The sequence below is a fragment of the Cydia pomonella genome, chromosome 13 (genome assembly GCF_033807575.1).
Source record: "Cydia pomonella isolate Wapato2018A chromosome 13, ilCydPomo1, whole genome shotgun sequence".
NCBI lineage: Eukaryota > Metazoa > Arthropoda > Insecta > Lepidoptera > Tortricidae > Cydia > Cydia pomonella.
Window position 1 is genome coordinate 13,107,510 of NC_084715.1, and position 27,546 is coordinate 13,135,055.

At 35.0% G+C, this 27,546-nt stretch overlaps 1 protein-coding gene across 1 annotated transcript; it reads right to left on the reverse strand.

Annotated features, from left to right (window-relative positions):
- Window positions 1–795: 795 nt before the first annotated feature.
- LOC133524255 (uncharacterized) lies at window positions 796–20,837 on the reverse strand. Its single transcript, XM_061860158.1, has 4 exons — window positions 20,358–20,837; window positions 7,644–7,779; window positions 1,748–2,865; window positions 796–937 (listed from the first exon to the last, which is right to left on the reverse strand). Exons 1-4 carry the CDS (start codon window positions 20,610–20,612, stop codon window positions 800–802), a joined length of 1,647 nt encoding a protein of 548 aa, XP_061716142.1. The 5' UTR covers window positions 20,613–20,837; the 3' UTR covers window positions 796–799.
- Window positions 20,838–27,546: the final 6,709 nt, after the last annotated feature.

The window sequence follows — 27,546 nt, forward strand, 5'->3', positions numbered from 1 at the left end:
CCACAGAAATAAGGAGCTGCATAATTTGGAGAATTTGGGTGCTGTGTGTCGATAAGGTTGTCACTGTTTCTCGAAATTAATCGAGCAAACGTATTTTAAATTACACAAGTATTTGAGAAAAAATTGCTTGCTTGCTAGGCTTAGACATTTCCCAGGTTTATCTTCCGTATACAATTGCCTGAATAACATATTTAATTAATTTTACACTTCATATAATTACAATTTAAACACTTATTTGCTCAACCTGTACATTTATTTAGTACGTTGACAAGTTCACCTGGATAATAAATTTTGAAAACACTCCACTGTAACGTCATGGTTGGGACCATGACGTTACAGTGGCCGTAGTCGCAATAACATATGGTTCTTATGCGTGGTGACATGATAGGCATGGGCACAGCAACTCGCGACGTTCAAAAATAACAAGTTTGATTTGATAAATAATAGTAAGGTCAATATGGTGAATACCGCCATAGGGCAAGAACGTACGTCGCTCAGATAGAGTCAGAAAGGAAGAGCTTTTTTCTTCTGCTCTACCGGCCCTCTGTAAGTGGAGTATATGTATAGTCACATGTAATATTATGTTATACAACGAAGGCAGCAAAAATATCTGACACGATTTTATTTGCAGAGCCATAAGAGCATGTCTTATATTTTTGCGGCCTTTGAACAGTAGGTTATTGTGGCAGGTACAAACGCAACGCAGAAAGCATGTAGACGGTCTTCTCCACATTAATAATATCTGTCAGTACATGTGTGTATTTTGTATTTAATATTAAAATGAAACGCATAACGTCTGTCAAGTATTTATTCCGCTACACAATGCTCGGGCGAGGGCGCGCATGAGCGGCGCGCGCAGCCGCAGCGCTGCGGTGTCGACGCGGGCGCGGCGGCCGTACTGCGCGCAGTCCGCTACCACCGTCGTGTTGCACGACTCCTGCAACACAACCAGCTGCAATTACTATTGGTTAGTAAATTGCAAAACATTTAGTCCGAAGAAAACGTGCCAATTTACAAAATGCAGGTGCGAAGGTAGTAAATTAGAATTTAGGTACTACTGATAAATTGCTTTGCAAAACTATTGTACAATACAAGTACTCGCTTCTGGCGAACCAATAAGTATATTAGTTTAAATAAGCCAAATTTCAATGAGACCTAACAAAAAAATCTGTCACTGTCTCAATCACATGTGGCTGTCTCTGAAATGTTTTGTTGACTTGATTAAGTTACTTTGATTCGATAAGGCTGGCACTAATTTTATACATTCATTGGCCTTGTGAATCAATCTCGGAATCCGCAACATTTATGAATTCTGTCAAAGTCACTTATATGTATATAAAAAAGTGTCCGTATACCCTTGAGGCAAGAACTCGTTAAGCCATTGTAATATTAGTCCAGTTACAATGGGGAAAAGAACTACGCGAATAGACGGAGAAAGGGATTCCGTGACAAATTTAATAAATGGCTTTCTGAGGTCGTATTTTAGAAGGCGTGCAACAGATAACAGCGAGTCGTGCTCTACCGGCAGACGTCAAGTGTGTCATGGGAGTTCGCAGTACTTTAAATCGATAACATTCCGAGATTGACTTTTTTTACTAAACTATTTTTAGGTATCATCAATAAGATGGTTTTGATTAATTCAGGTTCTGTTATGTTAAATATGGCTTTTGTGTGTACACTTCGCGGTCAACGGTTGGCGTAGTTAAAAGCAGCAAGCAGAGGAAAAGCTGTTCTAAAAAGGAAGTACCTTGTAATGATTGAGCTGCGCTTCATTGAAGGGCGCGGACCAGCCGAGGAAGCCAGTCGAGCCAATACTGGCCAAAGGGTAATGGTTGAAGGCAGTCAGCACCTTTCTCGTCAGCATGAAGCTCTTGCTGTATGAACCTTTTGGACTAATTACTGCTGACCTTATTACGTGGCGTACTAATTTCGGGATCACCAAATCTTTACCACACCTTTCTTTATAGATGCCATATAATTCCTTATCGGCATCGTTAATATCTATGACTTCATTGTCTATCTTATTTTCTTCGTCAATTAATTCTATTTCATCTAAATATTCGGCATCTTTAATCCGCACATCATCTCGCTTAATATAAATTTTGCTATTATTATAATTGAATTTCTTAGCTTTATATTTCTTAAGTCCCTGCATGAAGTCAAAGAAAAATGCATTTTGTATCATAATAGCTGAGTATTGCAATGGATCCCAGCCATAAATACTAAGTCGACTAAGTAGTTCAGGCCATGTAAATACCTCTTTTGGTAATACTATTTCATCAACATCTAACGGGATGATGTATTCAGATTCTCGTAAATTCCGATACAAGCAATCATTATAAGTTATTATATGGTCTCTTCTGCGCTGCCATAATGACCTCTCTAGCTTATGTTTAATAGGAACATGGAATAATCTAACATAACCTAGATCTCTGTAGTAAAATAGGATATTTTCACATTCTTTAGTGATGCTGTCTATATACATATCGATCATGTCAACGCCTAATATCTTGTTAGTTTCTATCCATTCGACTAGATTTTGTGATATGTCATTCTCAAATTTCATATCTTTTACACAAATTGTAAAGGTTCTCTTATACTTAAAATCTCTGGAATAAGATTTCAAAGAGAAGGCGTTGGTGGGATTATGACACGGTTGTGTTACGATGGATACAGTAGAGGGGCCATTCAGGACTTCTGTCAGAGGACAAGATAACAGTAAAGGTGTTTCAATGTTAGATGTCGTTGAATCCCATTCGTGCCACCAGATTTCCAAAGGTTTAGCTGCAACCACTTCTACCGATTCTTCGGAGTTCAAGGAACGTGTTTGGCAGAATAATGGCACCTCTGTCGAAATGTTGCGACCTGCGAACAAAGGTCAATTAATGTCTCAATTATTGTAGTCATGAAAAAGTCTATCTTTAATATACCAAACAACTACGCGTAAATATGATACATTCACAACGGAAACATTACGGCATCAGAGTAGCAGATAGTATGCTATTATTTATTTCCTATTGAGAAAGCTCTTACTGATATAATAGTGATTTAGTCGAGCCGAGTCATTTCCTAAGGCAAAAGGCAAAGCGGTGCTTTCAAGGAACTGTCATTACAACGGTGCTTCAATTGCCGCCTTTTCCGACCAGGACTGGATGCCTGCCACTCGGGACGAATAGAACTACAAATCAATTCTGCCCATAGAAATGTCTTTTTCTTGAACCATGTGAACACAGGAACCAGAACAATGGAACAATGACAGTAACCAATCTCCAAAGTCTTAGGTATTTACGGTCGACGTTTAAATCTCAGTGCTCGTCCCTATTAAATCCAGGTTAGCTGTGGCCTTACGGTTTACGGTGAGTATCGCACATATTTTTTGACCCAATAATTTAACTTTGTATGGACTTACACACTACATAAATCTACTCGATGAACACCAACGTATCGGTTGTCGCTGCTAGTTAAGACTCATAACTTACAACTGGGATCTTATCTCTAAAACTAAATATAACGAATGCGAGCGGAGGCTGGAGTGAATATTCCAGTAGCAGTTGATGCGATTTAGTTAACTAGGTAGTTGCTCATTACACTGATTATTAACAGTTTGTGAAGTGTAACTTCAAAAGTAATTATGGTGTTACAACGAGTGGAACGTGGAAGAGTGCAAATACTTTTGTATAATCAGTAATCTTAAAATAAAAAATAGTATTTTAATGAAGAAGCATGTTCTACAATCATTCACAACATGGTTGCCAATAAAGAATCTATAGCATTTATAACATCATCGGCTGAATACCTGTTGATAGGTACAAGTAATATTAATAGACGTGCCGAGGGTTAATGAAATTGAAACTTTATTAATCGTTTTGATCTGCTAAAAATGGTCATCAGAAAGGGAGAGACTAGACTGTCTTTCAATAAACGAGTGGCGGTTATCTCGGGAAGGAATGTACATGCCGTCCGCCGTCCGCGCTGACAAATGACCGCGCGCTTATCGCGTTCGCCGCGTGCTGTATCGTGTATTCGCACTTTTACCCGGCACTTTGTTCCCTATACAGATGCATTTTACTCACTTGAACAAACAGTAAACTATATACCTCCAGAAGAATAAAGTATTAAATCCAAAGCTTTAGCATTTCGAAATCAATCTTGGCACATTCGTCTGTAATTTAAATTTACACTCATCCCGTCTTTTATGCTGTTTTCTTTTGGTTTGGCAAGGGTATGTCGGCTCAAGAAATGCAACTTACGCAAATACTATTGCCCTGTTTCGAGCACTATTTAAATTGTAGCAGATTCCCTGACCTTTTTAAGAGCGTCGATAAAATTAAAGGACGTTTATTGAGATTTAAATGTGCACTTAGCGGCAACAGATTTTAATGAGATCGGCAGTCATTGAGTGCATTGCAGACACGAACGTTACGAGGGCAGAACTAGTTTTTAAGTAGTGTTTACATTAACATCGAGCTTAGTAGTTATTAAGTTATAAAAACAAATTAGGGGGGTACTAAACATTTTTGCAAGGTTTTATTTAGTCTTTGCGATGTTTATAGCTGTTGAAACTGCCTTACACAGAATAACAACATTACTGTGGGTGTATTTTATTATGTTTAAATGAGTTTTGTTTAGGTACTCATATGAACGGCACCAATCATGGGACATTTAAGAGAAAATTTGGAGTATTTTGATATTTCACCGACACCTTCAAAATTTCTACCGCTTTATTTGTTAAAAGTTGAGTTTCGAATTCGTCCTTTATGTTCTTGATGTAGTTAATTATAGATACAGTAATTGGATTCAATATTAATAACAAAAAGGTAATGTATACAATAGTAAATAAAAATAATAATAATAAATAAATAATACCCATAACCCAGTGGCATTCTCTACCTGTCAACGGTAGAGAATGCCTCAAGGCGTTAAGTCCAACATTTGTACTCTCTTTTGTTTTTTATTGCAATAAAGTTTAAATAAATAAATAATCAACAACAAGGACAACATAAAATCTGTAAAAAAGCAGTTAAGATTTAACTGAACGTAGGTTTTATTTTTATTCTGTCGGTTTTTGTAAAAAAAGCCAATAGTAAGCTCCCGTGACCGTAGTATCTCGGCAGAAATAATTATGGCGTCGTCTTATCAACCGTCGAGATTTTGCCGATGGCTTTATTAGTGTAGATTGTGCACATGTTCAAGGAACACATTATTTAAGACTTTATCTCGATAGCGCTTGTTTACACGCTTTATTTTACCCTGCTGCAGGTTGGCTTGGGGTGAAATTTTCGACCATAAATTTTTATATACTTACAACATGATGGTTTGTAACGAATTAAACTTTTTTGAAACAATGTTGCATTTTAATCATGTACAAAAATGCAATTTTTTATGTGTTGTTTCAAGCGTCATGATTATTTTTACTTCTTTTTAGATATATCTTCATACTTATGTTTCCCTTTTTTATTTTGTTCTCTAATCTCTAAAAATTTGGTTCTCTAATAATGCCCCTATACTAGTATAATGCCCCTATACTAGTATAATGACCCTATACTAGTATAATGCCCCTATACTAGTATAATGCCCCTATACTAGTATAGGGGCATTATTAGAGAACCAATTTTTTTTGGTGATAGAACTGTATTCAGGACCACAAACCAATTCTTACATTTATTTATCAACCAACGAATACCATTCATTTTGATTTGTAAAACGCTCATTTGAGAATAAGGCCGCGGATTTCCTATGGAGGCCTATTTTAAGTAAATATACATTTGCAATATGCCAGCTCTTGGGAAGTAATTGTGGAGAGCCTCGGGCGGCGCGTGCGCATAATTGCTGAATTTATTTTTAATTATTTTCTTTCCTGACGTTTAGCTGTGTTTAAAGGCAGTGTTTACATTATGAATGCAATTATTTCCTTATATTTTTTATTAAGTTAATTTCGAGACCTTTTGTGCAATATAATAACTTTTATAAACCACATACATGTATCTAAAAGTAAACTAATGTAGTGAATGTCTTTACGTAAGATTAAAAACCATCTAAATTTCACGTATAGGGAATGTACCCCTTTTGTCTTGTTGGTTTGTATAACAGGGAGACATGGCGGTACCTACTATAAAGGTTTTGTTCTAACCTAAGTTTACATCACGCGACATGTTTCGGAGGGCCTATGTCACCATTCTGAATTTGGGGTATGCAAGTACAAAAAACTAATACAGCAAGAAAATTATGTCACTACAAGTTGTATGAAATTGGAACAAACAGCACCTTCGCAACAAGACGCTGGCAGGTGATTACATAATTACGTAGTCTTTATTCTTACACGCGTTCAATCGTTAAAAATTGTGGAACAATTGTGGAAAACGGTCAGTGTCCTAGTGTTTACGTTTTGCATTATTCATGTACTCATGGTTAAATAGGCATTTGTTTCAATTAAGTTTCCATGGACAAGCATGGAGCATGTGTAGCGATAATTGCAGTACAGTTAAAGTATTACGATCTGTATGTTTCTATTTAAATTGTGACCGCGGGCTTTTTCTTTTCTCTTCCTTTACCTCTAGTATAATAAGTATAACATTCCTTAGATGCCGTAAGTTCACGTAGTAACTAAGAGTTAAATAAAAATATGTCACTTCATATGCTCTGAAGTCTAGGAGGCATAAGTAATCAATTCATTGCAGTATACGAATATACGAGTAGGATTGGACAAAAAAATGACAAGCAAATCGTCATACAGTTTTAATAATCACCGCCTTAAAATTCCAAAAATAAATAAATAGTGATGTAAATAAATATATATTGAAAAAGTTATACCTATGGGGTTTATGGGAGTTTTCAGAAAATAGTGTATCCAATTAGCGTGTCAGTCTGTCTGTCAGTTTTGTGATGATAATTAAGCATTAAATTTCAATAAAAACTTTGTTAGTTTTCATTTCATAAACTAGGTATAAGCGATATTACAATGTAATGAAAGGCAAAAAGTTCATTCCCATAAAGATTTTATGCTTAATTGTCGTCACAAAACTGACAGCGATTAACTCTTCTTAACTACTCACGCTAATTGGGTACACTATTTTCTGTAAATTCCCTTATAAATGTTGCTATTTATTTATGTGCCGATCGTTATAATTATTTCATAAAATTCATACTGTACGAGTACGTTAGTCAACTGACGATACTTGTACTGCGACAACGACGCCTGTCAACTACGGCACCTTGGCACGATAACGAGCCTCTATGCAAAAAATATAATTATGTTACCTACCCACTTAATTATTGTAATAGAATATTCGTATCAAGCTAACATTTTTATGGTAAATGCTTTATTAATACTGGTATTACATTGTTAAATTTTAATTTATGCATAACCTGTTCCAACAAAAGCCCAAGGACGTTTAATGGTAATTTCCAGTTGGAAGATCATTAAATTTTGCTACTTTATAGTTCATAAAAATGCTTGTGCTTGTACACTTACATTTTATACAAATTTTGTTATTTAAAGGATATTCCCTAAATATGGACTTGGCTTCTAATATGGACCGCGCTAATATTTCGCCTATTGTTAGATAGTATCGTAGTAAAAGTACTTGCAAAGTTCTGTTGATCCAAGTTCTACGAATTGAATTTCTTTACAAATATTTATTAACCTCGAAAGGACGCTAGTATCCGCACATAGGGCTGCGCGGCCCGCTGGTCGTAGAACGCTGCGTACAGCGACACTCCGGTGCCCTCCACTCTCTGCCACGTGTTTTCATGCGAAGTGCTGTGGCTCCAAGTTCGATTCTGAAATTAAAATGAAGAATTTTTTATGATTATTTTATGTTTGAATTGAAATCGTATATAAAATGTGTACATATTGAGACAATGCAGTACCTAATAGTATGCAATGTATGTACCTATAAATATATATAATGTAAATAAATATAAATGCCATACATTCATATCAAATTGAATGCAAACTGGACTGAAACTAAATATTTCCATTTTTTTCCATAAGAGAGCGTTATTTCGCAACAAGTTTTAATGTATACATTCAGAGTGCCAATTGTTAATTTCTATAATTGGTACCGACGGCAATTTCATAAAACATAATTGACAAATTTTTACGGTATTTCCTATCTCCCACTACCAGCTGTCAAGATCCCTTGGAAAGGATGTTTTCATAAAAAAGTCTACCACATATCAATTAAAATTGCATGCATTGAAGGCCAGTATAAAATGGTTGGATAAATCTGTGGGAGGAAACATTAATTGCGTGACATCATGCAGTTTTCGGCGTATCGGGGCCGGTACTTGTTTTATTTTTGTTTTGCCTCGTACATTAAGATTTTTTACTTCGATTATAATTGACGATACAATTTGTTCACACGACGTAAATTGCCTCTGCATTATGTTTTCGCAAAACACGATCTAGGTTCATTATCTTTGAACGATTAAAATAAATTTATATATAAGTAGTTTTATAAGATTCGATAGTTAAGCTATTAAGATAGGTACCCGATTAGTCAGTTGTTACAAGTAGCCTTACCACGATTGCCTTAGCAGTATAACTGCGCACTAATATGCGAGTACGAGCGAGATGCATAGAAATAAAGTTACGCACAAGCTAGCGAATATGTCAGTCTCAAACTTGTGGTAGCCGTATAGACGTTTTATAGTAAGTATTTTCTTTAGTACTGTAGTACTGTATTACTATAGTACTGTTATTAATTAGTTGAACTAAAAATGATATAATTAATAACTGACTGTCCTTTAACCTGTGACAACTCACCTACAACTACGATTTGTTAAATAATTATGAGAATAAGTATAAAAATCTCTTTATTTACAATAACAATTTACAGAATGGATATATATAGATGATTACTATAACTAGCTTATATCTAAAATAGTCCCTTGAGGCATTGTACATTTCCTCGTTGTATCGCAATACTGATACGTTGTGCGAGGCAGCCTCCAGCTCTTCGGTCACCAGTCACGTTACCCAGACGTTTAGCGATTTCTCTAAAAAACTTGTGTGCGCTGGGACCCCATGGACCTAGAGTTTCAACGCCAAATGGTACAAAATGGTACTCTCTACCGAGGCTCTTAAGAATAAGTAGGTTTAGAATTGCCAAAAATGGCAAAAATTGTTGCACAACATGTATGAAAATATACGATAACAGCTGGTAAGTAATTATTTTGCATCTGGCATGAAAGCTGCTGCGCGTGGCTAAGTTTCCGCGTAGGGTGTGCTAAGTCCTCCGTGGGAATGTAGCGAACGCGGTTCGAATTGACTTGGATCTTATTCAATTCGCTTGCCGAGCGTTGTTTTTATTCTTCTTATGTTATATGAACTTGCAGTTTTGTCTGCGACACAGGCGAACATGCACGCACAATTCGAACCCAAATTACAAAAGTATGAAACTTTGAAAGTAGGCAAGCTTAAGAACCGGGCCTGCGGTGGCGCAGGTAGCTTAGAACATATTTCTATATTTTTCAAGTATTTTTAAAAACTAAATGGATTTTCGCGAATATTTGATTTGGGAGTGTGTCAATAGGATGTTTCCTGTATTTAAAATAAATTATTTCACACCATGCACGAAATAAAGCACCAAAAAAACATGACAAAAACCTAGACCGCAGTTATTTTCGGACACAATATCTATTTAATAAATCCGAAAGAACTATAAAGAGTCATTGTTCTGTATTTCATAGAGATTCCATGGTGGCTAATCGTTTTGACATTTCGAAAAAAGAAACTGATTTGACTAAGCAGAGTTGACTGCTAGCAGTCAACTACCCTATATTGCGAGTACATAGGTTATTATAGGCTTCTAGGACAGCACCCTCCATTGGAGACTGAACGGTCGTTTGAAATCCAGTGGCTGAAGTTGACTTTTTATTTTGACATCACTCGCAGCTCGCAGTGCATCTCGCTCATACTTTCTAGTGCTTCATAATGAGATTAAATGTTTTATTTATTTATTTATGACATAGATTTGTTAAGTTCGCTTCAGTCTCCCATTTTCTTACCACGGGCCTCGAGGTCAAGCCAAACTGGTTTACCCAAGAACTGCATTCGCGCGTACTCAAGTACCCAATGTGAACAAACAGCCTTATGCAAATTGCACGCGAGATACCGGCATGCTGCATGCCTCGCTTGAACGCTTTAAATCAGAGCTTTACAACCTTTGGCTCTTCCTACACCATTAATAACCATCTGTGCAGTTTCTAATACTAGTAAATCTTCTTTAATGTTTTAAGTGCTGCATAAATACTAATAGACACATACATTACTCAGAAAAGAGCCGACTTGGAATAATTTAGGTAATAACAAGTGCCCTAGTGTTACTTAAAAATCGCTTCGCTATGTTCGTTTCATTACCTTATTCAAAACTTTTAATAAAGTACTTTTTGTGCTTTAGTATTCAAGAATGAATGTTAGTAGAGTTAGTAATATAGTAGTGATTTAATTAGCACAAGGCTGTTGTTGTTTTGTCGCAAGGATCTAATATTAAACAACATTAAAGCAACCAAATTAGGTAGATAAACGTGCAAGAGAAATCTAATAGCTCAGCTGAACCACCGCTTTAAATCAATTAAGGCTTAGAAAGTGGGTGTATCTGTCAATAGCCTGAGTGGGAGTCCGGAGTCTAGATATCAAATGCTTAGCTTAAGCAAAGCCCTTCTAAACCAAGAAGGCATATCAGCTAACGAGAAAGAAACGCTCATAGATCATTTAAGCCTTATAAAGGATCTAAGCTGAGTATAGTTCGTTACACAAACAGATTGTATCGTCGGCAGAGGTAATCAATTCTGCAGCGTGCTTAGTTCAATTGTACTTATTTTCTTAGCTTTTGTTTATAGAAATTCTTCGCGCTTTCATTTCGCTCTATTATATTTCTAATTTATGTGGTTGGATACTGTAGGGCAAGAGTAAGAATGAGTAGGTACTTACTTAAAAGATTTTAAATTAAATAGTTTTCTTACTTTTATACATTTTTTTAACGTAATTATTTCGTTCGCATAAAATTCATAATTGCACTCTCATACAAATTTTATGATCTCTATTTCATGTTTGGAAATTTATAATAGGTAGGTACTAGTCCATGTGGAATGTGATAAAAATCCTATTCATACGTCCTCTTACATCCGTCTTATATCTAATGATGGATAACATAGAAATATTACAAGCTAAAGAAAAATAAAGATTTTAAGACAAAACTTTAATATCGAATACTATCGAGGTTAGTGTGAACTAACAATCCAAAAGTGTTAATAGTGGCATATTTTTTTTAAAACACAGGCCTCGAAGATCACGTACCAATACAAACCTACAATCATTGCATACAATCGGGTATGATTGCCCTCCGCCGAATTCGACTCGAAATTGCCCACGTACGGCGCTAATAATACATTATGTTATGTTGGACGTATAAAAGACAAATATTTATGGTATGTATGTTTAAACCTATGGTTTAGTTTTGCTCCGTCTGGATTTGGTTGGTTTGAAAATCTTATGATAATGTAATTGTAATATCCGCTTTTTTTAAAGTTTTTACCTTTTGTGTAATCGATATGCCTTGAGAAAATAATCGCAAATTAAAAACTTATTATAATAAATTACACTGTTCGGTAGGTACTTTATGAGATGTATCAATTTCATTAGCCGGAGGTACAGCGTAGCTACGTAGTCAAGATTATCAGGAGCATTCCAATTAAACTACAATAATTGAAATGGTTACCTACCGACATATGTGTCTACAAGTGGTGTGTGTCTTTAATTACTATGAAATGTGGCATTTGTCCAATGTTCGGCTATTACCACTTTTAGAGCCTGTCGTAACTTGGATGGGACTAAGGTTAAACACTGCTTAGTTTGTATAAAATAAACACTTATCTGACCTGCAACTACGTCTGTATTCACTATGAATATTTTCCGCGAATTAAGTATTTAAAGTTGTTTTCAGGCTAATATATGATGTTTAAAAATTGGCATGACCCCAAAAAATTGTTTGTATGCTCGTTTTTTTTTTCATTAATATATTCATATATAAAACTCAAATTTATACAACCTTAGGGCTTTTAAATTTACCACTGACACATGAGGACTATCGAAAAAGATCACGGATACATTAGGATTCCAACGACACATATGCTGTTTTATAGCACGTATATAGGAGATTAATTAGGTATGCAGCCAGCATACCAGCGTTGACACCGTTATCTGTTCGTTTGTAAACCTTAATGCAGCGAGATAACGTCTACCAATGGTGAGTACACTGCTGTGTTGCTGTTAGTACCACAACTTAGAAGAGGAAAGCCGAACGGAAATGATAGCAATCGCAGGGATGTGCGGCCTTATTAGCGGAAACTCAGGCTTGGGAAGGTATGGGCATATGCGATAATTGTTATACGATTTTGAATTTTATTTCTTAGATATAAGTTACAATTTGTAGCTTTGATAGACGTTCTTATACTCGTAAATATACACGATACAGTTAATATCCTGCGCAGCGATTTGCAGTAATTGTGGTTTATAATGTCATCATAGGTACAAGTATTTACAGATATAGGTGAGTACGCTAAGTTATACAAAAATCTAGTTTTATTTTTCTACAATATAACAATCCGTAAGTATCTATTAAGTAAGATTAAAGCCACTACCTTAAAATAAATGTAATATCAATGCCATAATATTAGACTCAACTGAACATAGAAAAGTACAAGTCAGATGACAGAGTAAATCAATCTCTTCGTCAACAATGGGATAGATGCATAAGCGATAAACAAAGTTTAAAATAAACTTCCTACCTACTTAAATATAATTCGTATGACTTTTACATTTCAGGGTGCAAGTTTTCTCGCAAAAGCAGTTTAAATATTGCATCCATCGTTATAACAAATGGCTCTATCAAGTACTTAGTACTAAGATCTATACCTACAGGACTGTTAGGAATAAGAACGTTATTAGGAAGCCATACTACTTCGAAATAATGAATAGGTAGACCCGAGCAAGTGAAAGATTAAAAGTGGAATCTTGAGCGTTGCGAGGGTTTCAAAGCCCGCCCGAGGGTCAAACACATTTTGCCTCTGAGTGAAACACAATTTTTCACCACACCAATGCCAGGAAATTCTAACTGTAAAAGATCAAACAAAATCAAATCTAAACAAATTCTAATGAATGTTATTTAATATGTTTCGTCCGTTAAAAGTCCACCACCACCAGCCACCATACCAGCTAACATATGGAAACAACTCCAAATTTGCATCAGATTACTTTGCTACACATGTGGATAAATGCAAGTTTCTCATTCGTTTTTGAACAATCAAGAGAGCCTTTACCGGCTGGTGTGATAAAAAATAATTTATTACCGTTCATACACTGTAGACATGAGCATATGATTTCGAAATTGCATCATTTAAGTTTCTAACCACGTCACATTACCTTCAAAACAGTTCAAGTCACGCACGCGACCCCAGACTTCCCGTGACGCATAAAACGGTCATCAAAATGACAGTATCATCTGAATACTTACGTCTACAGTTAGCTAACATACTGACACATTTACTGGGTCCTTTAGAATTTTATAGCTTTGCACTTATTGTTGATTGTTTGATTTATATTGCATACCTACACGATAACATTATTACGGTCCGATTCGAACTTTAACATACGTCAAACATTAGCTAAAGATACGTTATGGATTAAATACGTCAGTGTCAAAAGTCTCACTTCAAACAAAAATTTCACTTTTGACACTTTTGACGTATCTTAGACTAAAAGTTCGAATCGGGCCGTTAGATTCGAATTTAATAACGTAACGCTGGATAATACAGCCTCTTTAAATAAAATTAGATCGAGGCAAGTATATTAGAAGACTAAATTAAATTTGCGTCTCTATCTTCAGTTTTCATTGGTTGGCTTGGTTAGCAAAATTTAATTTATATTATTGGTTGAGTTTCTCATTGGATCATTATTTTATTAAATTTAATTCGACTGTTAGTTTTGTAATTTTTTAACTACTTATAGAAATTGCTACCAATACAGTCACGTGTACAAATATGGGTACACACAAGTTGCTGTTTTGCGTTTGAAATAAGTTGCGTGGGTCCATATTTTTACACTTTTCTATACCATTAGAAATCATAATCATTTACCTTCATGCATTCCGCGTGTGCTATGTATTGCAAGTATGTACCTAAACAATGACATTGCAAAAATTCTGTACCTAAGCCAAAAATTAGCTTGCCTGTAGGAAAAAAAAACGTATTTTTTGCAAGGGGAAGGAATAAGTTAATTTTAAGAATTAGCTCTCGCTGCTCAATTTCTCAGAACGCGGCAGTTTCTAGTCCCACAAGTAGATATCGTAGATGCAATTGCGTTGGCGCATGCACGTGCCGGAATCCAATCGTAACTTGTACTCTGAATATAGAAAGTTCATTTGCATGTGGTGTTATATTTTCTAAAATAAAGTAAGGGTTATTTGCTAATTGACAATTTTAACTTTTCACCGTAGTAGTAGTTTTCCTATTTTGGTCTCTATATTTTATTTCAATAAAATTGTCTACGTGAAACTCGTATCAAATTAAATAGAATTTCTTTACCTAAAACGATTTCCGAATTCAATTTTATACTTTAAGAGGAAAGCGGACGACCGCTTCTCCATACATTCCTTATTTTCTTCTCTGGATATTGATATTATGCTGTGCTTGGCATTTTATTTGGATTCTCAAAGAATTTATTGTAAAAACTAGGAGCGAAAAACAGATCTCATACAAATTATTAAACTTTTATAATTAAAAAATCGAAAAAAGCAAACATAGGGGCATAGCTATGGTTGATATACAACAAATTAGGTCAAAATATTTTCAATAATATTAGTATCCAGAGAGGAAAATGAGGACTAACAGAACAGAGACTGCATTTGTAAGAAAAGGCGACTTAGCGCGGGTCCACCACTATAGTTTTCGTATGTCAGGGGGTACTTAGGTACTATTGAACGTTAGAGATTTAAACGTTTAAGATGCAAACATAGCAAAAAGGAATTGCTTTTGCAAAAGGCTTGTTTAAACTATATCAGAAGAAATAAAGTAATTTAATCGTGACTAACTTCCCTTTTTTCAAGAAATGAAACTTGTAAAATAGCAATAACAGCAATGAAGTGCAATATCGCCAATAACACTGATACGCGAGACATGCTTCGTAGCTCCAGTTCCTAACGCCTTGGTATTTCAGAAACGCATATACTAATAGTTATACCAAGCCATTACAAATATGAAAGGCTTAGGGCCAGCGAACATGCTGGACCAATTTTTTGATAGTATATTGATACAACTAACGCATGTGGGTAATGACACTGTGCTTTCAACCTAGCGTTTTCCCGGCCTAGTGCCAGGGTCCGCTTTCTTACTCAATCTTCTCCACTTTGCCCGGTCTTCTGCATCCTCAGGTGTGAGATGGTTCTATTCCATGTAAGCTATCACGATGTCCGTTAATTATAACATCCGACGAAGTTATCGTAATCTTTAAAAATATACGTTATCTTTTGACATAACAATCTATCGTCGTAAAAAAGTCGAATACTGCTTCAGACAAAAAGTCTCTGAAGCAGTATTCGACTTTTTTGTTAACAGCTTGTGACATCGCTAAATTTCAGTCGTCCTTACACGTCTATTGTTAAGACTTGATGCGTTTCAAATAATTTAAATATCAAAATGACCGTAATGTCACAAAACTATTTGTTATAACTTATATCGCTGCGGTCATTAAAGTAAGAAAATCTAAATTGCCGCCAGTTGTGATTTAATTAAGTGTACGCAACACTTAGAAACATATTCGTTGAAACACAATTACATACACCTAATGTTTTAAAGCATCACAAAATAAGAATACACTTCCAGTCTCCAATTAGAATTGCAATGTCAATTGTTTTGTAAACGTTACGTTTGCTTAATTAATTAACATAACTTGGAATGTCTTTTTTCGAAAACATTTAAATGCTTTTAACTTTACTCGACGTTGAATAAGGAATGGACTTTATTAATTCGTTATCTCCGTAATTTCAAAAAAAAAAGGAAGAAATGAAACTCGGCAAAATAACATAAACAAGAATAAACAATTTAAGATAGATTACTAAAGAAAATTATACAATATTCAATAACTTTGACCCCAACAACCTTGAAACGGATTCAACACGGGATACAGTTTTAAAACAAATTTACCAAAATTATAAGCTATCAGATCAGTTTTTGCGAAGCGGCAATAAATCTTGGTCTAAATATCATTTTAGTAGAGAGAATGATTGCCTGGAGTGAATATTTTTATGAATCTCTATAATAAAAGCGTTTTGAATTAGATCGAGTTTAATTTTGCAAACCGGTATTTTATATTTTATTAACTCGTAAACAAATTAATTAACAGAGGAAAAAAATAGGTTATTTCTATGTTTCTGGAACGACAATCTTAGTGGTAAATGTACGAGTATATGCAAGTAAACGCATAACATAACTTTTAAGATTAGACTTTTTTTATTGTGTCGTTCAACTTTGAAAATATTAATTTATGAAATTGATCGTCTAAAAAAATAACGGTACTTATTACTAAAGTTACATTTTCAATGCCAAAGCTTAATACGTGTGCAATATGAAAACTTAAGAAAATGCGACCAAGCTTTCTAAGGTGCCACAAAAATACTTACCTACGGCCCGATTCGAAGAATGACTAAGACACCTTTAAGACTTGGAAAGATCTTTAAAAGATCGATAGCTGAACGACATGTCAAAATTGACGTTTTTTCGAACCCGCTGTGATCCCAATAAGATCTACCTACGATATTTCTAACGTCAAAGTGACATTGGTTGCCCAAATCGAGCTGTTTCTGTCATTTATACGACATACAAACGATAGATATCGTTTGTAGAGAACTTGAACTGAGATCTTGAGAAATGAGAACTTATCTAAACCAGAACGTATCGTTATCGTACCACATTCTTCGAATCGGGCCGCTATTTAATAAACTAATTTGTTTGTTCTCTAGTTGTATTAAAGTGAAGAAAGGATCTGAAAATGTTCTCATTTTTAGCAAGAATTCCGACCGAAATACCGTACGTTTCACGACTCCAAATGACGTGGGACAGCCGAAGAGTGCCCGCAATCGCAAACACGATAACCCGGTGGCTATATTCTATTACAAATCAATATCTCAGAAGATATTGATTTCGATTTATTCTGCGTTCGTGACCAGCATCACAAAGATTATCGTATTACAAAAACCGGCTAAGCGCGAAATGAAAAATCGCGAACGTTCTATTTCTGGGGTATTTTGTGCTGCAACAACAGCACGAAGTAGAAATGTAAATACAATTATTTAATTTATATTTAAGTATTTCCTATCAAGCCTAACAGCTACTTACAAACCTATTATTAAGTTGAAATGAAGATTAATCGACTCCTCGTATTTTCCAAGGCCTTTGGACTGGAAAGCATGGCAAAAAAGTATTGATACTATTTTAACGTATTGCTTCATTTTTCTCTTTCAAATGCTTGTTTCATTAATTCTCTTTTTCATTTCTCATGCTCTGATAGTAGATCGATTTTGTGTAAAAAGTGTGCAGAAAATGATACGTTTCTGCTCTAGAGCACTTTCTTTCTAAGTACGGTTTTTTATCTGTTTTTACGATAAGCAATTAAAATTTTGGTTTTAAATGGATTTGTTGTACAATTTCCATTCTAACTCCTTATTCCACGAATAAAGATATTTTCACCTAAATTGTTAATTGAAAGTACCCTCAAAAATACTACTGAAGTTTATACTTAGCTTTGTTTTTTAACACATGTATTTTACTTTTCTCGTATTCGAAATTAAAAGTAAAGTGTTTAACTCGGGTGAAAGGCACCATTCCAGTCTCGGACTATTGGCGCTCTAACTGTGTTGGAGTGCCAAACTACCTCGACAGGAATGGGTGCCTTTCATCCCTTGGTTAACAATGTACTATTAAACAACAGAACCCTAAAAATGAGTGGAAGCAAGGCACCACGCGGCGGGCGGAACGACCGCCTGTGCCTTACCGACCGATTCTTATCTCTGCCAATTTGTTATACTTTAGTCTTAATAAACTTGTGCCAATGTCAGGGAACGTCTGATTTTATTTAAACGGGCTATTTTTTTAAACTTTAAGCCGTCTGTAAATAGTATCCTTAGTCCTAGGTTAAAACCAATATTTACTTATTTACTGATTGATAATTTGTCAATCATGGAGGCCTTTTTGACTCGTCATAATGACAAGAATTGACAATTGCTACCAAAATTGCTACCATGAAAAATGGGGAGTTAAAAGTCTATCACGGCCTAAGTTTTTAATTACCTACAGATAACAAATTACCCCCCTCCCCCCGTAGATCAATAAATGTATCTAAGTGATTTGAACGAACGGGGCGCTTGAAATTTTTTTAAGACGTATTTAAAGTTATTTTTAAACGTGTAATGACTCCCAATGTAACGCCCACTTTTGCAACTGTTCATAAAAATTATTAGGCTATTATTGAGCAAGCATTATGGGAACTGTCACCTATCATTAATACCTAGATATGTCAAACTATGTACGTTAAGCAACTGTATTCTGTGACGCGTTCAAGATATTTTTACGCGCTAAGTTGAGTTATATATTACAGGTATTTTGTTGATTTTAAAATAGAAACGTTATTTATCTAAATTACTCATTCTCATTATTGTTTAATTGCCCAGTGGGAATCGACTATGTAACTGTTAAACCAACAATGCGTAATATTTTGTCTTGACAAGGTTAAAATTTTCTCATCAGTTTTGCACATTAATGTTGAATTTACATATTCTGTGGGAAAACCACAGGTGTAATCTTTTCTACCAGTTCTAGATCTAAACAGGTTGTATGATTCCTAAGCACAATTTTCTCGATAGAACTTGTTTTTCCGAGTATGGCGTATGGCGGCTGTATGTGAATGACCATCAATAACATTTAATAAGATAAAGTCGATGCACTTTGAACACCTCCAGCGTTATAATTACCAGCCTAATAACCCCCATTTGGTCTAAAAGGTACTATAAAACAAAAATGACTACAGGCAAAACGATACACTTAAACAAGTTTAATACTATAGATATTTTGTAGCTTTGTTCTAACACTTGCCTTTCGATAGTATTAAGGTTCCTAAATCTATCCCTTTTACTCCAATTAAGACGTAATAAGAGTAACAGGTATAGTTGCTCGAAATTTATACCTAGTAGAAGTCGACTTTAACTTATGTCCCAGTTTTAATGCATAATAATCTACTGTGATGTTAATTCTGAAATAAAAACATTAATACATAGTGTTATAAAATATTTTATGCGAATTTTACACTTGGAAATTTTATCTAGTAAGTACTTTTTGCTTTCAATTAGTCGATGTATAAGTGCTTATTTGTGAGAATCTTGAATTGAAATGTTTTAAACTTGTAATAATAAACCTAATCGTAATGCTTAAAGTAATTTTTATATTTATTGGCCAGTGGCGATGGCGTCCAAAAGCTTGAAAAGGGGTTTAGCTTAAGGGTCGCCACTGTCGCCAGAAATTTCGGTTGTCCATACAAACGTAGATACATTCTCATTTTAAAACGACTGGCTAGATTGTTCTGAAACTTTGTACTTACAATAGTAATATATCTATTTTATCTGTAATTAGTATATGTAGCCTCAGATACCACAATTAAAAATATATAGCGAATTTAAGATTTTCATACAAACCTTGTGTTTGCTCTATTTCGTTTATTTTATATGGTGGAGCAGTATAAACTAATTTCAGCCCTAGATATACCTCATATCATTGTATGTGTAAAGTTTCATTACAATCCAACACGTAGTTTTAATGAGCATGAAATTCCGTTTGGCGTTTGTATACTGGGAAGGTGAAATTCGGCCGAGCTTGCCGGGAACTCTTTATATTTAGCTAAGGTGGATAATTGTTCATTCGAATGGGAATAAGTAGGTTGACTTGACCAAAGCTTGTAAAATTAAATTAAAGGACTAAGAAATATCTCATACTTGTAAGTCATTATGCAAACAATGCTAATTTTAATAACAGGTTATAAATTAGATCAGATTCATAACTTGTTATTATAATCAGAATACGACTGTTCGATGCTCCAACAGGTAGGTTTGAGTCCCCCTCATTCATATACCTATTAGCGATTTTACACTAGCATACTAAAGAAAACAGTAGTCCACATAACAGTCTGATCTCGAGAATCGGTGCAGGCATTAGTTTTAAAGAATATCTCTGACATTTGTAACTTTGTCCCTATGCAATTTTGCAATCTATTATTATAGTTATCATGATCAAAATATTAAATTAGTGCTTACAATATATGGTATCTCTGGAAACGCCGGAAGGCGGTCGCAGGTGACAGGTGAGGGCCGATCCATCTCCGCCTGCTTGCCCTCAGAGTACGCCACGATAGTCCTCATGGTGGACACGGCGCCTCTCCCGCGCCGCCCGCCCCACGCCACTCCACTGTGCCATTCATTCACACACACCATCCAGCTAAAAAAGAATACAGTCACCACCGCCAGCAGAAACTTTGTCACACGCACCACCTTCCTCCCGTTAGACGGCATAGTCAAAGTCTGATCATTGCGATGCTTTCGAAAGTTAAACTGATAACTTCAAAAATCTCAGCCGCTCGCAGCGGCATTGTCAAAGTCAGCATATGCACGAAGCCTTCGGGAATCTAATGTTCGTTAGAAGTTAGATGCGCCGGCGATGACTGCTCGCGGCGTTAGGAGAGCGCTGGCTGCGCGCATGCGCTCCGAGCGCGGTGCCATGGCGGACTGCGCCGGATCAGCTGATAGCGTATCAACAATGCGTCGCTCGCGGCTAATCGTTCTAAACGCTCGCGGACGTGGAAATCTAGTTTTCTATACCAGTTTTTGCTCGTGATTCTTCTTTTGCGACGACGTGAACGCACTTCTAACTTAAATGCTACTAGCTCTATAAAAAGCTCAGATTGTGGCAATCTCACGCGGAACAAGAAATTTTATAGCTAACTGACAACGGTTTGCCATCTCGCCATTTTTTATATTGTGTACAATAGATAATAGACAGAAACTCTATAATGCGACCCATTAAAACAGTTTATAATAGATCTGGTCCGTGCGTCACGATTTATTGCAATCTACGATCTTTAAGCAAGTCAATAAAATTTGTCTTTGCAATGTCTTAATTAATGCAAAAGGCTTCGTGGGCATCTTTCGTGTCCCGTCGCAACGGGGAGTAACTACTATATTTGTACGCATTCATAGGAATTTATTGTACATGCTAAGTTAAGAAAGATAAAAAAAATTAAGAAAAACTTATGAGCAGGCCATCTTTGGAAATCCAGTAAAACAAAATGCCATCAAAAACATAACTTGTAAAAAAAAACAATCCATGTAATATCAAGTCGGTTAATTAATTCAGTCCCTACTGAAGGGACCTTCTGTCTTAAGTTATTCATTACGTAATTAGATAACCTAACAGCATGTTATAGTGACCATAGCAATATTGAAAACCCTTTATGTTTTTAATAAACAGAATGACTTGGCCATCGTATGAAATGTATCTCACACGTAATACATATTATATTAAAAAATTAGATTATTTAGTGCGATTGCCAAGTCAATCTATTTATTTAAAACATAAAAGATTTTTAATATTGAAATGGTCACTATAGGATGTTGTTAGGTTAGCTAATTACGTAATAACTTAAGACAGAAGGTCCCTTCAGTAGGGACTGAATAAATTAACCGAATGGTATTACATGGATCTCGCAACATTTTACGGTAGAAGAACTGAGTTGCGAGACTTGTTTTTTTTTTACAAATTATGTTTTTGATTGCATCTCATTTCTTTTTGTAGACAGTCCTACTTTTTTCCTTTTCTTCTTTAATTCCAGTATATTTTACACATTTACAGGTGCAATGATTCATTCACTGTAAATGTAACTTTGTAATCCTATACATTTATATTTATGTAGTTGGTGTATCTAGAAAACTGGACAGAATATGGAAAATATTTGAGTGTTTCCTTAATCTATAAACTAAACACTAATTGTATTCTAATTTTGAAGTTTCTATGTCTGATAGAAGTTATCGGTCAGTCAGTGAGTGAGTGACAAAATTAAGAAACTTTGACTGGTTTCAATTTATTTTTTTGAATGAAATTTTAAATATATGCTCTGTGTTTATACAATGCCTGTTAGGCTTCTAGTTTTATCCACAACAAAGTTATAGGAGGTCGAAAATGGCCTGAACTGCTTCGAGAATAGGATGGTACGGCCGTGCCGCTTTTTTGCTCGGCTTGGCGGGGGCACTGACGTGCCCTCAGATGATAGCTCAATAAAGTACTACTACTTCCTTAATATGTATTAATACTGCCATCAACAGCAAAAGGTAACTTGTATTTTTATTAAAAATTATGCATGCTGTCCTGTACACCTACTTTAACACAAAGCGCCTCTTTATGCAGACCTGACACGAAGAACGAATGAAAAATCAAGAAACAAATAACCAATTAAATCATAGCACTGATGCCTTGATATTTCTACTTAACTTGACGAATATATTATAATCAACTTTCAATATATTTAAGTACCTTTTTAATTATGTAGGTACCTTTTTACATAATTAACAAATCAATATAAAATAGTATTTTATACAATCGTTACATAATAGAGAGCTTTTCAGTCGAGTACCGTGTTAAGGCAACGAAGCTTGCTCGGTTGCCTAAGTAAGATACGAGATTGAAAACCTTGATTATATCTCTATTGTATATACTTTTTCTACGAGTTATCTAAAATAGTACGTTTTTTACAATAAAACCTAAATAATTAATGAAAATAGGTAAGTATCTCAGTGGAAAAATTTAGTACTAAAGACACCAATGCGCGAAGTCCTACGCTCGCCCGTCCCTCGTTTAGATGGGAGCGCGGCGGCACGTGATTGGTCAGTTTTTTTATATTTATAATACATAGTTGACTACAGCGTATCGAAAAAAAATTATCACGCCAGCAGCTGGAACAAGGGTAATTTTCTGCTCAAAAACAGCGAGCAAAATCGCATTTTGCTCACTGAGTGAGACAAAATTCTAAATTATAGAATCTCTCGCTTGCACGGGACTCAAAATAAGCACTCGAAGAAATATCAAACTTTGCTCTCTTGTTGTACAAATAACTATTATAGTTGAGTTGGCAGCCCATACGTGAAAAGTACGCAATTATAGTTTGGTGTTACGAATTCTTTAGTCAACCATTGCAGTCGACGAGTAGAAAAAAACCTATTGAACCATTTAAAAATACCTAACCTCGCGTTTTTCTTCGCCTGTTAATTATTAAGTTTTAGTGTTTTTCCTAGTATTTACTTTCCTTCTGAAAAGAAAATGCAATATATTCTCGATCAGTCACAAGTTCATAAGGCTTAACTTGCAAGTATATTTATGAGTGCTCAATTAGGTATACACAAAATGCATAAATCATATCCCTTTTCTAAAATACTTACGTACTCACGTTTTGTTAATTGCCTTAGGATTTCTTTCATAAAATTTAATAGAAAATATGAATAGGAATATTTATATTCAGTTCATTTATTTCGTACATATACTATATACATTACACGTTGAAACATTTACATTTTCTTGTTTTATTTGAGTATACGGTACTTAATATCTATATCAGGCTAACATTTTATTGTTGTATCTAACTAAACCTAATTCATTCTATTTTGAATCAAAACATACCAAGGTAACTACCTATTTATAATACTGTCACAGTCGAACGATCTACCTAATAGCAACTTTACAAACTTTACAAAATCTACACTCAATAAGCCCCTTGAAAGCCAAGAACAAAACAAACTTAGCCCCACCAATAATAAAGGTCGCCGCCGATATTCATCGCTCGTAAATTACCTACGACAATTTAATAAACACATCAAGCTTTAAACGTTTTTTCAATAGCTACAGATTACTTCCAAGAGTATTAATTTGATCGGGTGAATAGAGCTACCGTTCCAAGTAATTGTAGGGGGATATATGCAGCCTTTTAAAACTGGAATGTTGGTTTAAGGATGGAACAATTCAATTGAAAGAGAATAGCTATCGTGAGTTGAGAAACTATGGAACCGTTTATATTTAATTGACTAAAAGAAAACCACGGGTTATACTTATATATATACAATTAAAATAATTGTAGTTCAAAGCGAAATATAACTCTTTATAGATGCAGGAGCACTATCGTAACTTCTCAATGTTTATGGTTTTAATAGTGCCTACATGCGGTACCCTGAAAACTTGACACCGGCAAACTTATGGCCTTTACAATTATTACTCCATAATTGTATATTATCTATTTCAAGCCTACACTTAGATAAGTAGGGTACTTAAGTTAAGTACGGCTTGAACATAAAGCGAATTTGTTATAGTTATTATTGAGTGGTGAAGCATAAAATTGTTTCCTGTGGGACGGAATCCGATTGGTCTGTTCCCACTAGAGAGAAGTAATTAACAAAGACTATCAACAGGAGCATTCCACGGGCTTTTATTTCCTGTGTTGCGACTTTTTCAGCGTTTAAAGCAGGCAATGATTGTTCTGTACGTATTTTTGACCATTAGTCAAAGAAAAGGAAACTCTTGTACCTACAAATCTACAGAAAATTAGCGATTGTATTGTCCGCGACAACGGTAGACGATTTCATGGAATGTTTCAACAAAGTTGCGTTCCTTATCATTGTTGTCGTAGGAGACACTTAGAGAGGTATCACGGTATCAGGCATACATATTAAAGCCTTTCTATTTTGTTAACATGGAGTTACGAGAACAAAGTTGAGATCTGGAGGTCGTAACTAACGTGAGGGTGCTTGTAGTTTGTTGTTAAACAAAAGTAAAGATTAATAAATAATTATTCTTCGTTTTGATGACCTATTTTGATGACGTCATTACGCGCAAGATTTTCGCTTGTACCATTTTTCAACAAAACAATTTTGTAAAGGTATTAATAAACTGTATTATTTAGTTATCTCTGGTCGCCACAACGAGCGTCAATTGAACAAGTTTCAAAAGATAATTTAGCATTTTGTGGTTTCCGTTGAGATTCAGCGAAAGAATATAATTATCCGTGAAAAAAAAACTGTTGCAAGCACGTTTCATGTTTATCCTTATGATCATGTACGTAAATAAGTCCGGAGCCTGCACATTTTCTTTGTCTCTAATAATGTGCATACATATTTAATGTGGTCTGGATGAACATGAATATTCACAATGCAGTATTATTGTCTATAATCCTATATGTAATATTGGTATCAAAGTTATAAAGAACATTTGCGAAATTCTTCCTGGCCCGAAATATTTGCAGGTTTGTTTTAAATGGCGGTCCTTAAACTCTAACAAATACGTATATATTTGTGTACTACATTTGATGAATTTGACATACAATCCCAAGTGAATAATATATTTGTCTATTGAGTGTATTTAAGGTACCTTAGGTTATGATGTGAGCGAAAAAGCAAGTTGAATGTTGTTAGTCGTAAATTCTTGAGGTCTTACAATGAAAGCTAAACGAGTCATAAATCTTAACTAAACCTTAAAGGTTTTAAGCACTTAATTATATTAAACTTATCTCCGTTTCTTAAAGAGCGTTCGATCCGATAACCCTATAAAAGGCCTTTGAAACGTTTTCTATAATAACAACCACGGATCGTGTGAGGTTTCTGCGCAGAATTTATTTTCAATTGTGTTTTTCTTGTGCATTTTATTTTAAAGGCATTTGAACTGAGGTAGAGGTCTAGTGTCGCACGACATGCACTATTGAAATGCAGGCTTTATCGTAATGTGCGCATCTCGTTCGTTAGCCGCACTGGCGCACGCGCGGATGCCGAGTATTGAACCCACTGTCGGCGTTAGAGAGCCAATAGCCTGCTCCTTAAGGATATCTGTTATTAAAACAGCTTCCAGAGCCCAGAACTCTATTAAATTATCTCATTAGAATTCAATTTGACAGCACTCGCTGAAATTTTACTAAATAATCTCATTTCAATCTTACTGGCGATATCACACGCACCTATTATTTTAGCGCGAGATGAACTGTGAGTCATATCAAGAGGAGATCACAGTGAATTCAATTACTATATTTTAAATATATTTTCAATAAAAATATACTGTTCGATGCATATTTATGCATGTCTAAGGCATAGTGACACTGACCAGAGTTTCGTCTGATTCTGATTCGCCAGCTTTGTAATCAATAATAATTGTGCAGTCTATACCAAGGCATTCAAATTGTTCAAAACTTAAACTGTAATAGTTCCTTTTTTACATTCGATATATATTGGAGAGTGTGCGAGAGAGAATGATTGAGCACTGTTTAGCTTTCTAAATTGCATTTGAGCTTTATTTATTTTACTTCATAGTGGAATCTTCTAACTCATTTGACTTTAAAGATACAAGAGCTAAACGTTATCGCAGTTGACGGCCAGTGGGATTAGAGATAGGAAGACGTGAGTTACTTCAGGAGGTCTGGAATTTATAGTGGATTAGCTTTTCTCGCGACCGCCTCATCAGGGATGAAAGTATTTAATTCCTGGGCGGCATATAAGACTTTAAATTACCTCACGTCTTCCTATATAATTCCACTAGCTGTGAACTGCGATAACAAACGACTCATAATTTGCATCTCAATTACTTTGCCACTCTTGTGTTCATAAAATGCAACTTTCTCGTCAGTTTTTGAAGAATAAAGGGAGCTTTACGAGCTGATGTGGTAAAAAATATTTTATTGGCTACTTGATATGTTGTATTTTCCACAATTTTCATTCAAATTTAAGTTGAGATCTTACTTTAAGAGGAAAGTGGACGATCGCTTCTCCATAAAAACGTAGTCCACCGTAGATGTTATTCAGATCTTGCAAACGATATAATAGATTGTTAACCAAGGGATGAAAGGCACTCATTTCCGTCATCTGTCAAGGTAGTTTGGCACTCGAAGGCATTGAAATCGCCAATAGTCCGCGACTGAAATGGTGCCTTTAACCCGAGTTAAACACTCTACTTTTAATTTCGAATACGAGTAAAATACATGTGTATTATAAAACATGACTAATGCTTAGTCATGTTTTATAATACAATTAACACTTTACAAGCGTACTTCCAATTAACACTTTAAGTAAAAGTATCGTTATTTATGGAATGGGGAGAAAAAATTAGAATGGAATTCCATTTAAAACCAAAATGTAATTGCTTATATGTAGTAAAAATACGTATGTGGAATGTAAAATGTTATAGTGCAGAAACGTATCACTTTCTGTACCCTCCATAGATAAACAATGACCCGCTTTCAGAGCATGAAAAATGAAAGAAACATTTTTGAAAGCTCCTAACCCTTATGATATTTAAAATACTTTAAGTATAGTTGTTTAAAATATTCGGAAATATTAAACTCACCATACATCTTAAACGAAATAAGATAAAATATAATATTACATTTAAACTTCTTGGCTTACACAGTTTTTATTTATGAGTAAGGAG

Excerpts from the sequence above, each read along its gene's own strand:
- LOC133524255 (XM_061860158.1), bottom strand. The coding sequence starts at position 20,612 with ATGCCGTCTAACGGGAGGAAGGTGGTGCGTGTGACAAAGTTTCTGCTG. Across the intron at positions 7,780-20,357 it reads TTCCAGAGATACCATATATT|AATCGAACTTGGAGCCACAG; the intron begins GTAAGCACTAAT and ends TTTTAATTTCAG. Across the intron at positions 2,866-7,643 it reads GATACTAGCGTCCTTTCGAG|GTCGCAACATTTCGACAGAG; the intron begins GTTAATAAATAT and ends CTTTGTTCGCAG.